Genomic DNA, 12,736 nt, shown 5'->3' on the forward strand with positions numbered 1-12,736 from the left:
ACACACATTCAGTGGACTGAGAGCGCTAGCAGAACGAGTGGCGCCTCCCTGTGCCTCCTCCTCAAGCATATCCCCTTCCTCAGTTCATTGGTTTGATCATCGGAATCTGTTCCTGAAAAACATATTTACTACTTTGAAGCTATTAGGTCTGGTGACTGTTACTTCATTTCCTTGTTTGTTATCTTTAGTGAGGCTTTTGTGATTGCCTAGCTGATCTGCCTAGTGTGTGTATGCATATATACATATACATATATGTGTGTATATATGTATATATACATATGTATATGTGTATATGTGTATATATACACATACACACATGTATATATTCTCTGTTCAGTTCAATAAAGTGTGCATTGCTTCACTCACCTTGAATCCCCTGTATCCCGATCTTTCTCGGCGCAGTCACCACACATCAGGTTCTGGTCCCGTCAGAGGGATCACCACAATAAAACATAACCATGGGTATGACAACTTTCAGTGAGCACATTATTAAAATAGAGTTGAGAAGTTCCAGGCTCCTATCTTCGTACCAGCCCTGCTCTGGTTGTTGTGGACATTCAGGGAGTGAACAAACAGATGGAAGCTCTCTCTCTCTGTCTCTCCCTGCAACTCTGCCTTCTCAATAAAAATGAGTAAATCTAAAAAAAAAAAAAAGAAAGAAAGAAAAGAAAAGAAAGAAAGAATAAATAAATAAAAAGGAACCTATGGGCCCAGTGCAGTACCCTAGTGACTAAAGTCTTTGTCTTGCATGTGCAGGGATCCAATATGGGCAGCAGTTCGTATCTCAGCTGCTCTACTTTCCTTCCAGCCTCCTTCTTGTGGCCTAAGAAAGTAGTTGAGAATGACCCAAAGCCCTGGGACCCTGCACCTGCGTTGGGAGATCCGGAAGAAGCTCCTGGCTTCAGATCAGCTCAGCTCTAGACGTTGTGACCACTTGGAGAATGAACCAGTGGATGGAAGATCTTTCTTCGCTCCTTCACTCTGTAAATCTGACTTTTCAATAAAATAAATAAATAAAATTTTAAGTTCACAATTAAAAAAAGAAAAAGGAACCTAAATCCTTCTTGGAAATTTATGTTACAAATCTATGTAAGTACTCTGTTGTGAACTGAACTTAGTTCCCAAAATGTCTTATGTTGAAGTCTGTAGAAACTCAGATTGTGACTTTACTTGGAGAAAGGGTCTTTACCAGGTTAAAATTAGGTCATAAGGGCACATTCATCTGTTAGATGGATGCCTGCAGAAAGGGAATATTGGGACAAGTGATGCAAGCAGGGAAAATGCCATGCAAAGATAAAGGGAGACATGAGGGTGGTACTTCGACAAGCCATAGAACACCACAAATCACCAACAAACCAACACTAGCTAGGAAACAGCCTGGACAGAAGCTGCTTCTGGCCCTCAGAAGAGAGCCGCCTACTGATACTGAGACCTCACACCGTTTTCTAAGCTTTGTTTATTTATTTGAAAGTCAGAGTTACAAAGAGAAAAGACGATACAGAGAAATCTTCGATTTGCTGGTCCACTCGCCAGATGGCTGCAAAGGGCCAGGCTGAAATCAGGAGCCAGTAGCTTCATCTGTGCCTCCCACATGGGAGGCAGGGGCCCAAACACTTGGACCGCTGCTTTTCCCAGACCATTACTGGTGTTCTGAATGGAAGTGTGACAGCCAGGAAATGAACTAAAGTACACATAGGACGCCCGTATTGCAGGCATTCGCTGTATTTGCTATGCCACATGAGATGCCAATCTCACACTTCCAACTTCCAAAACAGACACTGAATTTATGTTTAAGTCATCCAATCTCTGGTACATTTTTATTGCAACCCTCAGCAGTGACCAACTCCTGTACGCTCTGATAGCCTGAACAGCCATGGGTGCTCAGGAACTTCTGGGCAGTTGATGGCTGAAGGCCGACTGTGTGCCCAGCACTGTGCTAGGATGGTGCTGTATTAAGGATTCACCACAATTACCTGCTGCCAGTCTGCCCACTGGGCAGTCAGTTATGAGAGACTCAACTAGGCCCTTGCAAGCAGAAAAACATATATGTTGCAATAAATGAGCACTGCAGTAGCGGAAAGCACTGAATGTTGAAGTTTGAAATCGGGTATTAGTTCATTCATGCAATCACCAGCGGTCACATGGGACAAGACAACTTTTTTTCAGCCTCAATTTTGTCATCTTTGTTAAGAGCAAAGGCCATAACATCCGATTTACGTGTAAATTAGTTTTAAGTGTTTCATTTCTCTGTTCGCCAGCAGTTGGCCACCTGTTTCCGAGCCCGTTAGTTTTCGGGGCTACAGGTAGCGCTCCAGGAGCCAAGGTCCCAGGTGTAACTAGGGTGGGTTAAACCACCGAGATGAGTCTCATTCTTCCCGGCTGCCTAGAGAGGCAACCCGGAAACGCTGGGGAATGCGCCTCGGAAAGCGTGTGACGTGGTTCCTTTCCGAAACAATTTGATTTTTTGTCATGGCGCCGGGCAAGCTGTGAGCGTTGTGTCTGCGGGAGAGGAAGGCCGGCTGAAGGAGGCTGGGGTGGCAGGGGTCTGGTGTTTAGTACCTGGAGTTCGCGCGCCCCCATTTTGGGAAGGGCTGATGAGCTCTTTGGGTTTGACCTCCTCTCGCCTGAAGCCGAGACTCTGGGAACGCCAGCACATGCAAGAAAAAGATGAGCCCGAGCTCGGTCGCCTCAAGGCGCGGATGGCCGTGAGGCCCGAGGGGTCAGAACCGACCCTGCGTGAGGGACTGTTGGTCGTCAAAGTGGAGGAAGACCCACCCGGAGAGTGGGAAACCGACCCGCCGGGGCCCTGGCAGGACCCTGAAACTTCCCGCCAGCATTTCAGGCAGTTGAGTTACCGGGAGGTGGCTGGCCCGGAAGAGGCGCTGAGCCGGCTGAGGGAACTCTGTCGCCGGTGGCTGAGGCCCGAGCTGCACTCCAAGGAGCAGATCGTGGAGCTGCTGGTGCTGGAGCAGTTCCTGACCATCCTGCCCGAGGAGCTCCAGGCCTGGGTGCGGGAGCACGGCCCCGAGAGCGGGGAGGAGGCGGCGGCGGTGGTGCGGGCTCTCCAGAGAGCGCTCGACCGGACCGCGCCCCAGGTGAGCGGTCTCCGGCAGGATTGTTCCAGGTTGTTCTAGAAAGACACGCTTTCCTCCCTTTGTGAGACTTTGTGAACTTTTGGGATATGCGTAAACCCTTTTCTTTCCATAGGAAATGCTGCCATAAAATCGTACCATGAAGACGCAGATTGTACGCCCTCTGGTTTGTAGTAGGTTGAGAAGGAAGGATGATAGTAGGATGGAGGCTGGCCCTCTGTTACTTACAACAGCAGCTCACCAGTAGTAAGTGTGAGGATCTCTTGTTGCTTTTTTAGCGTTGGGTAGCCCCCTTCTCCAACATGGGTAATTTTTAATTCTTTTGTTTTTTTAAACAAGGGCTCTTTAAAAAAAAAAAAAAAAGATTTGTTTATTTTTATTGCAAGTCACATATACAGAGGGGAGGAAAGACAGAGAGGAAGTTACTCCATCCGATGATTCACTCCTCAAGTGACCAAAACAGCCAGAGCTGAGCCAATCCAAAGCCAGGAGCCAGGTGCTTCTTCCAGGTCTCCCAAGCAGGTGCAGGGTCCCAAGGCTTTGGGATATCTCGACTGCTTTCCCAGACCAAAAGCAGGGAGCTGGATGGGAAGTGGAGCTGCCGGGACCAGAACCAGTGCCCATACGGGGTCCTGGCACATGCAAGGTGAGGAGTTTAGCTGCTAGGCCACCACGCTGGGCCCTAATTTTTAATCTATACGCCCTGCTGTGTTGCGTGGGAAATTTGCAGCATAGAGTTAATGAGCTCTCAGTAGAGAGATTGATTCATGAGAACAAAAAAAAAAGACTATTTCCCATTACCCAGGTTTGAAGGCAGAGTTTCAGAGCTGCAGCACAGCTGACATTTGGGTAACAGTTAATTGTGAATGAGGGATGGCCTGTGAGTTTTACATTGTTAGCAACATTCCTGGCTTTAGCCTACCATATGCATTGACCATTACAACCATCTTCAGATACTAGGCCTGGTGCGGTAGTCTAGAAGCTAAAGTCCTCACCTTGCACACGCCAGAATCCCATAAGCACATTCTTTTGTGTCCCAGCTGTTCCACTTCCCATCCAGCTCCCTGTTTGTGGCCTGGGAAAGCAGTTAAGGACAGCCCAAGGCCTTGGGACTGTCACCCACGTGTGAGACCCAAAAGAAACTCCCAGCTCCTGGCTTTGGAAAATCTATCTTCAGATGTCCCCTGGGATGCAATGGGCTCACAAACCAATGCCATTATAGGATCCTGATGCTTGAAATACAGAGGGTTAGCCAGTTGACCCAAAGCACCAAGCGCTGGCCAGTGTTATTTTTTTTTAAAGACTTAATCATTTTTTTATTACAGTCAGATATACACAGAGGAGGAGAGACAGAGAGGAAGATCTTCCATCCAATGATTCACTCCACAAGTGAGCCGCAATGGCTGGTGCGTGCCGATCCGAAGCCGGGAACCAGGAACCTCTTCCGGGTCTCCCACACGGGTGCAGTGTCCCAATGCATTGGGCCGTCCTCAACTGCTTTCCCAGGCCACAAGCAAGGAGCTGGATGGGAAGTGGAGCTGCCAGGATTAGAACCGGTGCCCATATGGGATCCCGGGGATTTCAAGGCGAGGACTTTAGCCGCTAGGCCACGCCGCTGTGCCCATGGCCAGTGTTATTAAAAGTTCTGTTGTGAGAAGAAGGAATACTTGCAGATTTCCTGAAGGGTATAAAGTACATCCTTCATTTCCTGCTAAAGCTTCACTTGGGGGCCTGACACAGTAGCCTATTGACTAAAGTCCATGCCTTGCATGTGCCAGGATCCCATATGGGCACCAGTTTTAATCCTGGTGATCCTGCTTCCCATCCAGCTCCCTGCTTGTGGCCTGGGAAAGCAGTCAAGAACGGCCCACAGCCTTAGGACCCTGCACATGTGTGGGAGACCTGGAAGAAGCTCACGGCTCCTGGCTTTGGATTGGCTCAGCTCCGGCCATTGCAGCCACTTGGGGAATGAATCAATGAACCTAAAATCTTTGTCTCTTCTCCTCTCTGTGTATCTTTCTTTCCAATTAAAAAAACAAAAAAAAACTTTAAAACCAAGTTCTGCTTTGGAGCCCAGCGTGGTGGCCTAACTTCTTAAGTCCTCGCCTTGAGCGTGCCAGGATCCCATATGGGCACTGGTTCTGGCCCCAGCAGTCCCGCTTCCCATCCAGCTCCCTGCTTGTGGCCTGGGAAAGCAATCGAGGATGTCCCAAAGCCTTGGGACCCTGCACCTGCTTGGAGGACCTGGGAGAAGCACCTGGCTCCTGGCTTTGGATTTGCTCAGCTCTGGCTGTTTTGGTCACTTGAGGAGTGACTCATCGGATGAAAGATCTTCCTCTCTGTTTCTCCTCCTCTCTGTATGTATCTGCCTTTCCAATAAAAAAAAAAATAAATCTTTTAAAAAAAGTTCTGCTTTGGGCCGGCATGTTGGCTCAACTGGCTAATTCTGTACCTTCAAGCGCTGGCATCCCATATGCTCACTGGTTCATGTCCTAGCTGCACTATTTCCCATCTAATTCTCTGCTTACAGACTGAGAAAGTAGCAGAGGATGGTCCAAAGCCCTGGGACCATGCACCCATGTGGGAATCTGAGAAGATACTTCTGCCTTCTGAACAGCTCAACTCCAGCTATTGCCACCATTTGAAGTGGGAGGAGGACAGGGAGTGAACCAATGGATGAAAGGTCTTTCTGTTTCTCCTCTGTATAGAAATGCCTTTCCAATAAATTGTTCTTAAATTAGTTCTGACTTTGTTAGAGGAGGTGACCTAGGACGTGAAAGATCAAATATGATAAGCTACCATACAGTTTTTCAACTTAAGGTCCTGTAGTTAATAAACAGAAAGCTAGAATTCAAATCCAGACAACTGGTTCCAGAGTCCATGCCTTCAGCCTGTGGAGAGTCTGAGAAAAGCGATAGTGAGATGGCTCATTCCTCTTATTTCCAACCTTATTTTGGAGTAATAGTCATCATCTGAACTAGAAACCTCCTCTTTTACAGCAGGTACTTAAATATGACTCTCATGTTGTTCCAGGAGCCAGTGACTTTTGAAGATGTGGCTGCTTCTCTGGCCTGGGAGGAGTGGGAGCCTCTGGACCTGGCTCAGAGAAACTTGTGTAAGGACAATGGATGGGAAGGTTACAGGGGCTCCGACCTGCCTGGTAAGCGCTGTGACTCGGCTGGGTTTTGGTGGTTGTGATTTGTGGAGGGCTGGGTTTACTACCAAATCACAGGTGTCAAGTTGTTGAGCTGTCTTGTTCCATGTGTGATGTGCCCACCATGTTTGTGTTGAAAGATTTCTTGGAATATTGGGGACTTTTCACTTTTTTTTTTTTAATTATTTATTATTTAACTTCATTAATTACATTGTATTATGTGACACAGTTACATAGGTACTTGGGTTCTCCCCACCCCTCCCCAAACCCTCCCACCATGGTGGATTCCTCCACCTTGTTGCATAACCACAGCTCAAGTTCAGTTGAGATTCCCCCATTGCAAGCGTATACCAAACATAGAGTCCAGCATCTTATTGTCCAGTCAAGTTCAACGGCTTCTTAGGTATACCCTCTGACTTTTCACTTTCCATATGTGTTGAATCATCAGACTTTTGAGTCTTTATTCTGTCCAGGTTGGAACTTGTCCACTTACTGTGGGATTGTTCCTCAGGTATGTGTTCCTCGAGAATCCCCTTCTGTCAAGAGTCTCTTAAGACTTTGGACCAAGGCTGCTTCAGTGTTACTGAAGAAACAATCAGTCAAGAAATACAAATTTGCCATGATAGACGCTTAGCTTCTGTCAGTGCTGGGCTGCAGCTGAGAAAAGTGTGCACACAGGCGTGAAAAGGCCTTCAGTACATGCATTCTGCGTCTAATGATTCAGGACCTAATTCTCAATTTTGTGTCGTGTTTGATTTCTTTGACTGGAATGAGGTTTCTTTCTCCTGTTCTCAGCTGTGCCTGATGTGCCCTATCCAGGATATATCTGATTCAGCCTTCTTGGAGAATCACCTGCAAAAATTCCAGTTTGAGAGGTGGAATCTGGTGACATGCTTGTTCCTTGGTGGGCTTGCAGGCAGTCCCAGCTGTTGGTCACGCAGACCCTACCTTCAAGTGTTGGAGGCTCCTGCCGTGTCTACTGGTGTAACTCACCATGTGACAGGGATTTCTCTTATTAAACCATGCTTCCTTTATGGGTCAAAGGGTACACTGCCTTCCTTCACAGCTCCTCCAAATGTCAGTAAACATAGTTGCCTACCTCAGGGACTTGCACAGCAAGTGGGGCAGGGAAACAGGTGGGTTGGTTCAGGTAGGCACAAGTCTAAAAGGAAAGAAACTGAGTTTGTACCGGTGAATGTGAATACACCTGACGGGCTAATTAACTTCACTTCAGGAGTGGTTTAGTGGTACTTTTAAGAGGGTTGGGGGAGATTGTTTTTCTGCTAGAACTTGCTTCTCACCCCGGCACGAGGATGTAATGGCAGCCATCTGTATTTTCATGTTTCAGGTTTGGAACCCAGTGCTGAAAACAAAGGGTTGATTCCAAAGCAAGAAACTTTGGAAACGGAGCCCCAGGGGCAGCTGCGAGAGGTATCTCAGGAAATGGCCTGCCTGTTTTCTGAGTGTGGCGCTACCCAGCAAGACAAGGTAGAGGAGCAGTCCAGATGTCCTTTGTCACTGAAACTTGAACATTTTGAAGAGCAGGGACTCACCAGCATGTCAGATCTCAACAAGAATGGATCTACGGAAGGGGCAGACTTTGGCAACGGATTTGGGAACGGAAGTTCTAGCTTTCTCTTTTGTCAGCAAATCCACACGGTGGAGAGGCCCACTGAAGCATGTGAGGACAAGTGCAGACAATGTTTAAACAGGGTGAAGCATGATGCCGGTGACAGGGAGGAAGAGCATTTCTGTGACTCCGATCTTCTTAACACCCAAAGGCAGTTCCATGACAAAAGACCTTATAAGTGTAATAACTGTGAGAAGAGTTTCAAACAGCGTTCTGACCTCCTTAAACATCAGCGAATCCACACAGGTGAGAAGCCCTATGAATGTCAGGAATGCGGCAAGAGCTTCCGTCAGAGTACTGCCCTGATTAAGCACCAGAGGACACATACCGGGGAGAGACCATACATGTGTCTGAAATGCGGGGAGTGCTTCCGGCAGAGTTCACATCTAAATCGGCATCAAAGAACTCACACTGGAGAGAAATACTGTAAGTGTGAGGAATGTGGGGAAACCTGCCACATTTCCAATGTATTTAGACATCAGAGACTGCACAAAGGAGAAAGACCCTACAAATGTGAAGAATGTCAAAAGGCCTTCAAACAGCGCTCTGACCTCTTTAAACACCAGAGAATCCACACTGGGGAGAAGCCTTACCGATGTTCTGTGTGTGGGAAAAGTTTCAGTCAGAGTGCAACCCTCATTAAACACCAGAGAACGCACACAGGAGAGAAACCTTATAAATGTCTCGAATGTGGGGACAGCTTTAGGCAGAGTACACACCTCATCCGACACCAAAGAATCCATCTAAATAAAGTTTCGTCACTTTGATATGCTTCTGCATTAGCCTGTTTTTGTTTGTTTCATTTCCAGAAACTACATGCTGTGGCATTTTGAATATTTCAATGAAACACAGACCATGGTGCATCCTCGGCATCCCACACAAATTAGGCTTGGTTGGACTTGAGTCTCAGTACCTACTTTGATAGAACATGTCGGGGAGGAGGAATGAGTAAGAAAGGAATCCTCCAAAAGGTGAGGTAGTTAGTGACTTGTGAGAAGAGTGGAGGCTAAAGTGGTAGAATCTGTCCATGTCCTCTTCACTTTTTAAAAATTAATTATTTTTTTAAGATTATTTATTTTTATTACAAAGTCAGATAACAGAGAGGAAGATCTTGCGTCCAATGATTCACTCCCCAAGTGACCGTAACAGCCCATGCTGCACCAAGCTGAAGTCAGGAGCCAGGAACTTCTTCCAGGTCTCCCACGCAGGTGCAGGGTCCCAAGGCTTTGGGACATCCTCCACTGCTTTCCCAGGCCACAAGCAGGGAGCTGGATGGGAAGTGGGGCTGCCAGGATTAGAACTGGTGCCCATATAGGATTCTGGCACAAGCAAGGCAAGGACCTTAGCAATTAGGCTACCATGCTGGGCTCCCTCTTCACTCTTCCTACTGCTTTTTCAGACCAAATCTTGCCCACTTCAGTTGCTTCCTGCTGTCTGTAGTCATTCACAATGATCTTTCTCCCTGGTTGATAGAGAGGATGTCAATTATGCCTAATCCTCAAAACACCTAGCAAATTTGTACATTGAGAAACACTATTTTTCAATTGTTAATCTGTGGACTCTACTAGCCTAGTGGCTAAAGTCCTTGCCTTGCATGCACCAAGATCCCATATGGGTGCCAGTTCCCATCCAGCTCCCTGCTTGTGGCCTGGGAAAGCAGTTGAGGACAGCCCAGGGCCTTGGGACCCTGCACCTGCATGGGAGATCCAGAAGAAGCTCGTGGCTCTTGGCTTCAGATCGGCTTAGCTCCTGCCGTTGCAGTCACTTGGGGAGTGAATCATTGTATGGAAGATCTTCCTCTGTCTCTCCTCCTCTCTCTGTATATCTGACTTTGTAATAAAAATAAGTAAATCTTTTTTAAAAATCCTGATGTGGAGAAGGTATTGCTTGAGTGGTTTTGACATTTCTAAGACACTCTTGGTTTTACTGCTCCAAGATTGAGAAAATCTTTCCAAATTTCATTAGCTGACAGAGTGCATCCAGCCCTTGCTGCCAAAGCTTAACCAGGAGAGTTGTCCATCCTGCTCTTCTCAATCTTCTTACATGACACCCAGCGTCCTCTGCAGGCCCAAATGAGCTGGCTATCGTGTCCCCCTTATACACCTGGGCCTGCCATCTACTGCATAGGCATCAGCAATCAAGGAGGCCCGGTCCTGATGCATTCATTTCAAGATCACACCACAAATCCCATGATCTTCCCTGTGGCTGGAGTTTTGAGTCCAGTAGTCTGCTGGAGAGTCCCCCAAGAAATAGCTTGGGGTGGGCCCGGCCTCATGGCCTAGCAACTAAAGTCCTCACCTTGAAAGCCCTGGGATCCCATGTGGGCGCCGGTTCTAATCCTGGCAGCTCCACTTCCCATCCAGCTCCCTGCTTGTGGCCTGGGAAAGCAGTTGAGGACGGCCCAATGCATTGGGACACTGCACCCGCGTGGGAGACCCGGAAGAGGTTCCAGATTCCCAGCTTAGGATCGGCGCGCATCGGCCCATTGCGGCTCACTTGGGGAATGAATCATTGGACGGAAGATCTTCCTCTCTGTCTCTCCTCCTCTGTGTATATCTGGCTGTAATAAAATGAATAAATCTTAAAAAAAAAAGAAAGAAAGAAAAGAAAAAAGAAATAGCTGGGGTGACCAGGCCCGTACATGTGCCAACCAATACAGGATCCGGGTCAGTCCATCCATATCAGCCTATGCACCCACTGGTAATTGCCTGGTCAATCCCATCCCCAGTCTCACGTACCACACAAAATGACAGGTGTTGGCAGCCCATCCCAGGGTGCCACAGACCTGACCATGGCATATACCAGCAAGAACTGCAGCCAACTGGGGTGACCCCTAATTACCCCACCAGGCCTGCTTCCAGTCAGTTCCTGCGCATGCCCATATGTGCAGCAGACTAGTCTGGTCCATTCCAGAATGCTCCACTTCTAATCTGGTTAACTGCTTATGGCCTGGAAAGTGGTGGAAAATGGTTCAATCCTTGGGCCCCTGCACCCACATGAGAGTCCCAGAGGAGGCTGCTGGCTCCTGACTTCGTATGGCTCAGCTCCAGCTATTGTTGCCATTTGGGTGCTAAACCAGTAGACAGAAGATCTTTCTGTCTCTCCTTCTCTAGGTGAATCTGCCTTTGAAATAAAAATAAGTAAAATCTTTTCTTAAAGATTTATTATTTTTTTAAAAGATTTATCCATTTTTATTACAAAGTCAGATATATAGAGAGAGGAGGAGAGACAGGAAGGTCTTCCATCTGCCGGGCTTATATTTATTTTTATTGGAAAGGCAGATATACAGAGAGGAAGAGACAGAGAAGAAGATCTTCCGTCCGCTGATTCACTCCCCAAGCGACTGCAATGGCCAGAGCTGCTCTGATCCGAAGCTCCGGGAGCCTGGAGATGCTTCTGGATCTCCTAGATGGGTGCAGGGTCCCAAGGCCCTGGGCTATCCTCGACTGCCTTCCCAGGCACAAGCAGGGAGCTGGATGGGAAGCGGGGCCACTAGGGTTAGAACCAGCACCCACATGGGATCCCGGCACATCCAAGGTGAAGACTTCAACCGCTATGCCACCACGACAGGTCCGAACTAAGTAAAATCTTAAATTTATTTTAAAGGCAGAGTGACACAGACATAAACATCCTCCATTCACTAATTCATGTCCCAGATGGATGCAATAGCTAAGTCTGAGCTAAGCTAAAGCCAGGAGCCAAGAACTCCATCCAAATCTCTCAGGTACTTGGGCCATCTTCCACTTCATTCCCAGGCACATGAGCAGGGGGCTGGATCAGAAGCAGAGCAGCTGGACTCGACGGCACACTAGTATGGATGTCATTGTCACAGGTAGCAGCTTAACCGTAAAAGCTGGTCCCAGCTTTGGGTTTCTGAAAGTTATTACCTTGTAATTGAGTTGTGTGTGTTTCAGCTTCTTGTGTACAAGCATACTGCGTGGGATTTTAAAGGATTGAGTGTCAGTAGGCTCATGCTGCCATAAATACCACAGACTGGGCCTGTAGTCAGTGTTTTCTGAGAGTCCGGGGCTAGATGTTAAGATCAAAGTGCTTCAGGGCTAGTTTATAGTCACGGATATCTCACTGTGTCCTCACGTGATCTTTCCTCTCAGCCTGGTGTCTTCCTTTAAAAGGAGTAAGACACTTCTTCCATATTCATTTTTTTTAAAGATTTATTTTATTTTTATTACAAAGTCAGATATACTGAGAAGAGGAGAGATAGAGAAGAAGTGGAGCTGCCGGGATTAGAACCACCGGCCATATGGGATCAAGGCGAGGACCTTAGCCACTAGGCCACTCTCTCCATATTCATTTAACCTTATCTCCTTAGAGACCCTCTCTCCAAGTAACACTCCTTTTGGTCTTAGGGCTTCACCATGAGTTCTGGGGGAGAAACAGTTGTGAAACACTGGGGGTAGCCACATTAATCTTTGTATTCTCCCATACCACTTAGTACAAGCATCTTGCACAACATGAAATACAGGTTTTGTCAAAGAGTGAAAGAGGGCAAGCCTGGCGCAGCAGCGTAGTGGCTAAAGTCAGCCTTGCACACTGAGATCCCATATGGGTGCCAGTTTATGTTCCGGTCACCCCTCTTCCCATCCAGCTCCCTGCTTGTGGCCTGGGAAAGCAGTCGAGGACGGCCCAAAGCCTTTGGAGCCTGCATCTGCGTGGGAGACCCAGAAGAAGCTCCGGGCTCCGGGCTTCGGATCAGCTCAGCTCCAGCTGTTGTGTTCACTTGGGGAGTGACACATCGGATGGAAGATCTTCCTCTCTGTCTCTCCTCCAAAGCAGGGAACCAGGAACCTCTTCCGGGTCTCCCACGCGGGTGCAGGGTCCCAAAGCTTTGGGCCGTCCTCA

The 12,736-nt window shown here is 47.7% G+C and overlaps 1 protein-coding gene across 1 annotated transcript; it reads left to right on the forward strand.

Annotated features, from left to right (window-relative positions):
• The first annotated feature begins 2,481 nt into the window (after window positions 1–2,481).
• ZNF394 (zinc finger protein 394) lies at window positions 2,482–8,776 on the forward strand. Its single transcript, XM_058681160.1, has 3 exons — window positions 2,482–3,095; window positions 6,126–6,252; window positions 7,595–8,776. Exons 1-3 carry the CDS (start codon window positions 2,595–2,597, stop codon window positions 8,641–8,643), a joined length of 1,677 nt encoding a protein of 558 aa, XP_058537143.1. The 5' UTR covers window positions 2,482–2,594; the 3' UTR covers window positions 8,644–8,776.
• The last annotated feature ends 3,960 nt before the right edge of the window (window positions 8,777–12,736 follow it).

Source organism: Ochotona princeps, chromosome 24, assembly GCF_030435755.1.
Source record: "Ochotona princeps isolate mOchPri1 chromosome 24, mOchPri1.hap1, whole genome shotgun sequence".
Taxonomy (NCBI): domain Eukaryota; kingdom Metazoa; phylum Chordata; class Mammalia; order Lagomorpha; family Ochotonidae; genus Ochotona; species Ochotona princeps.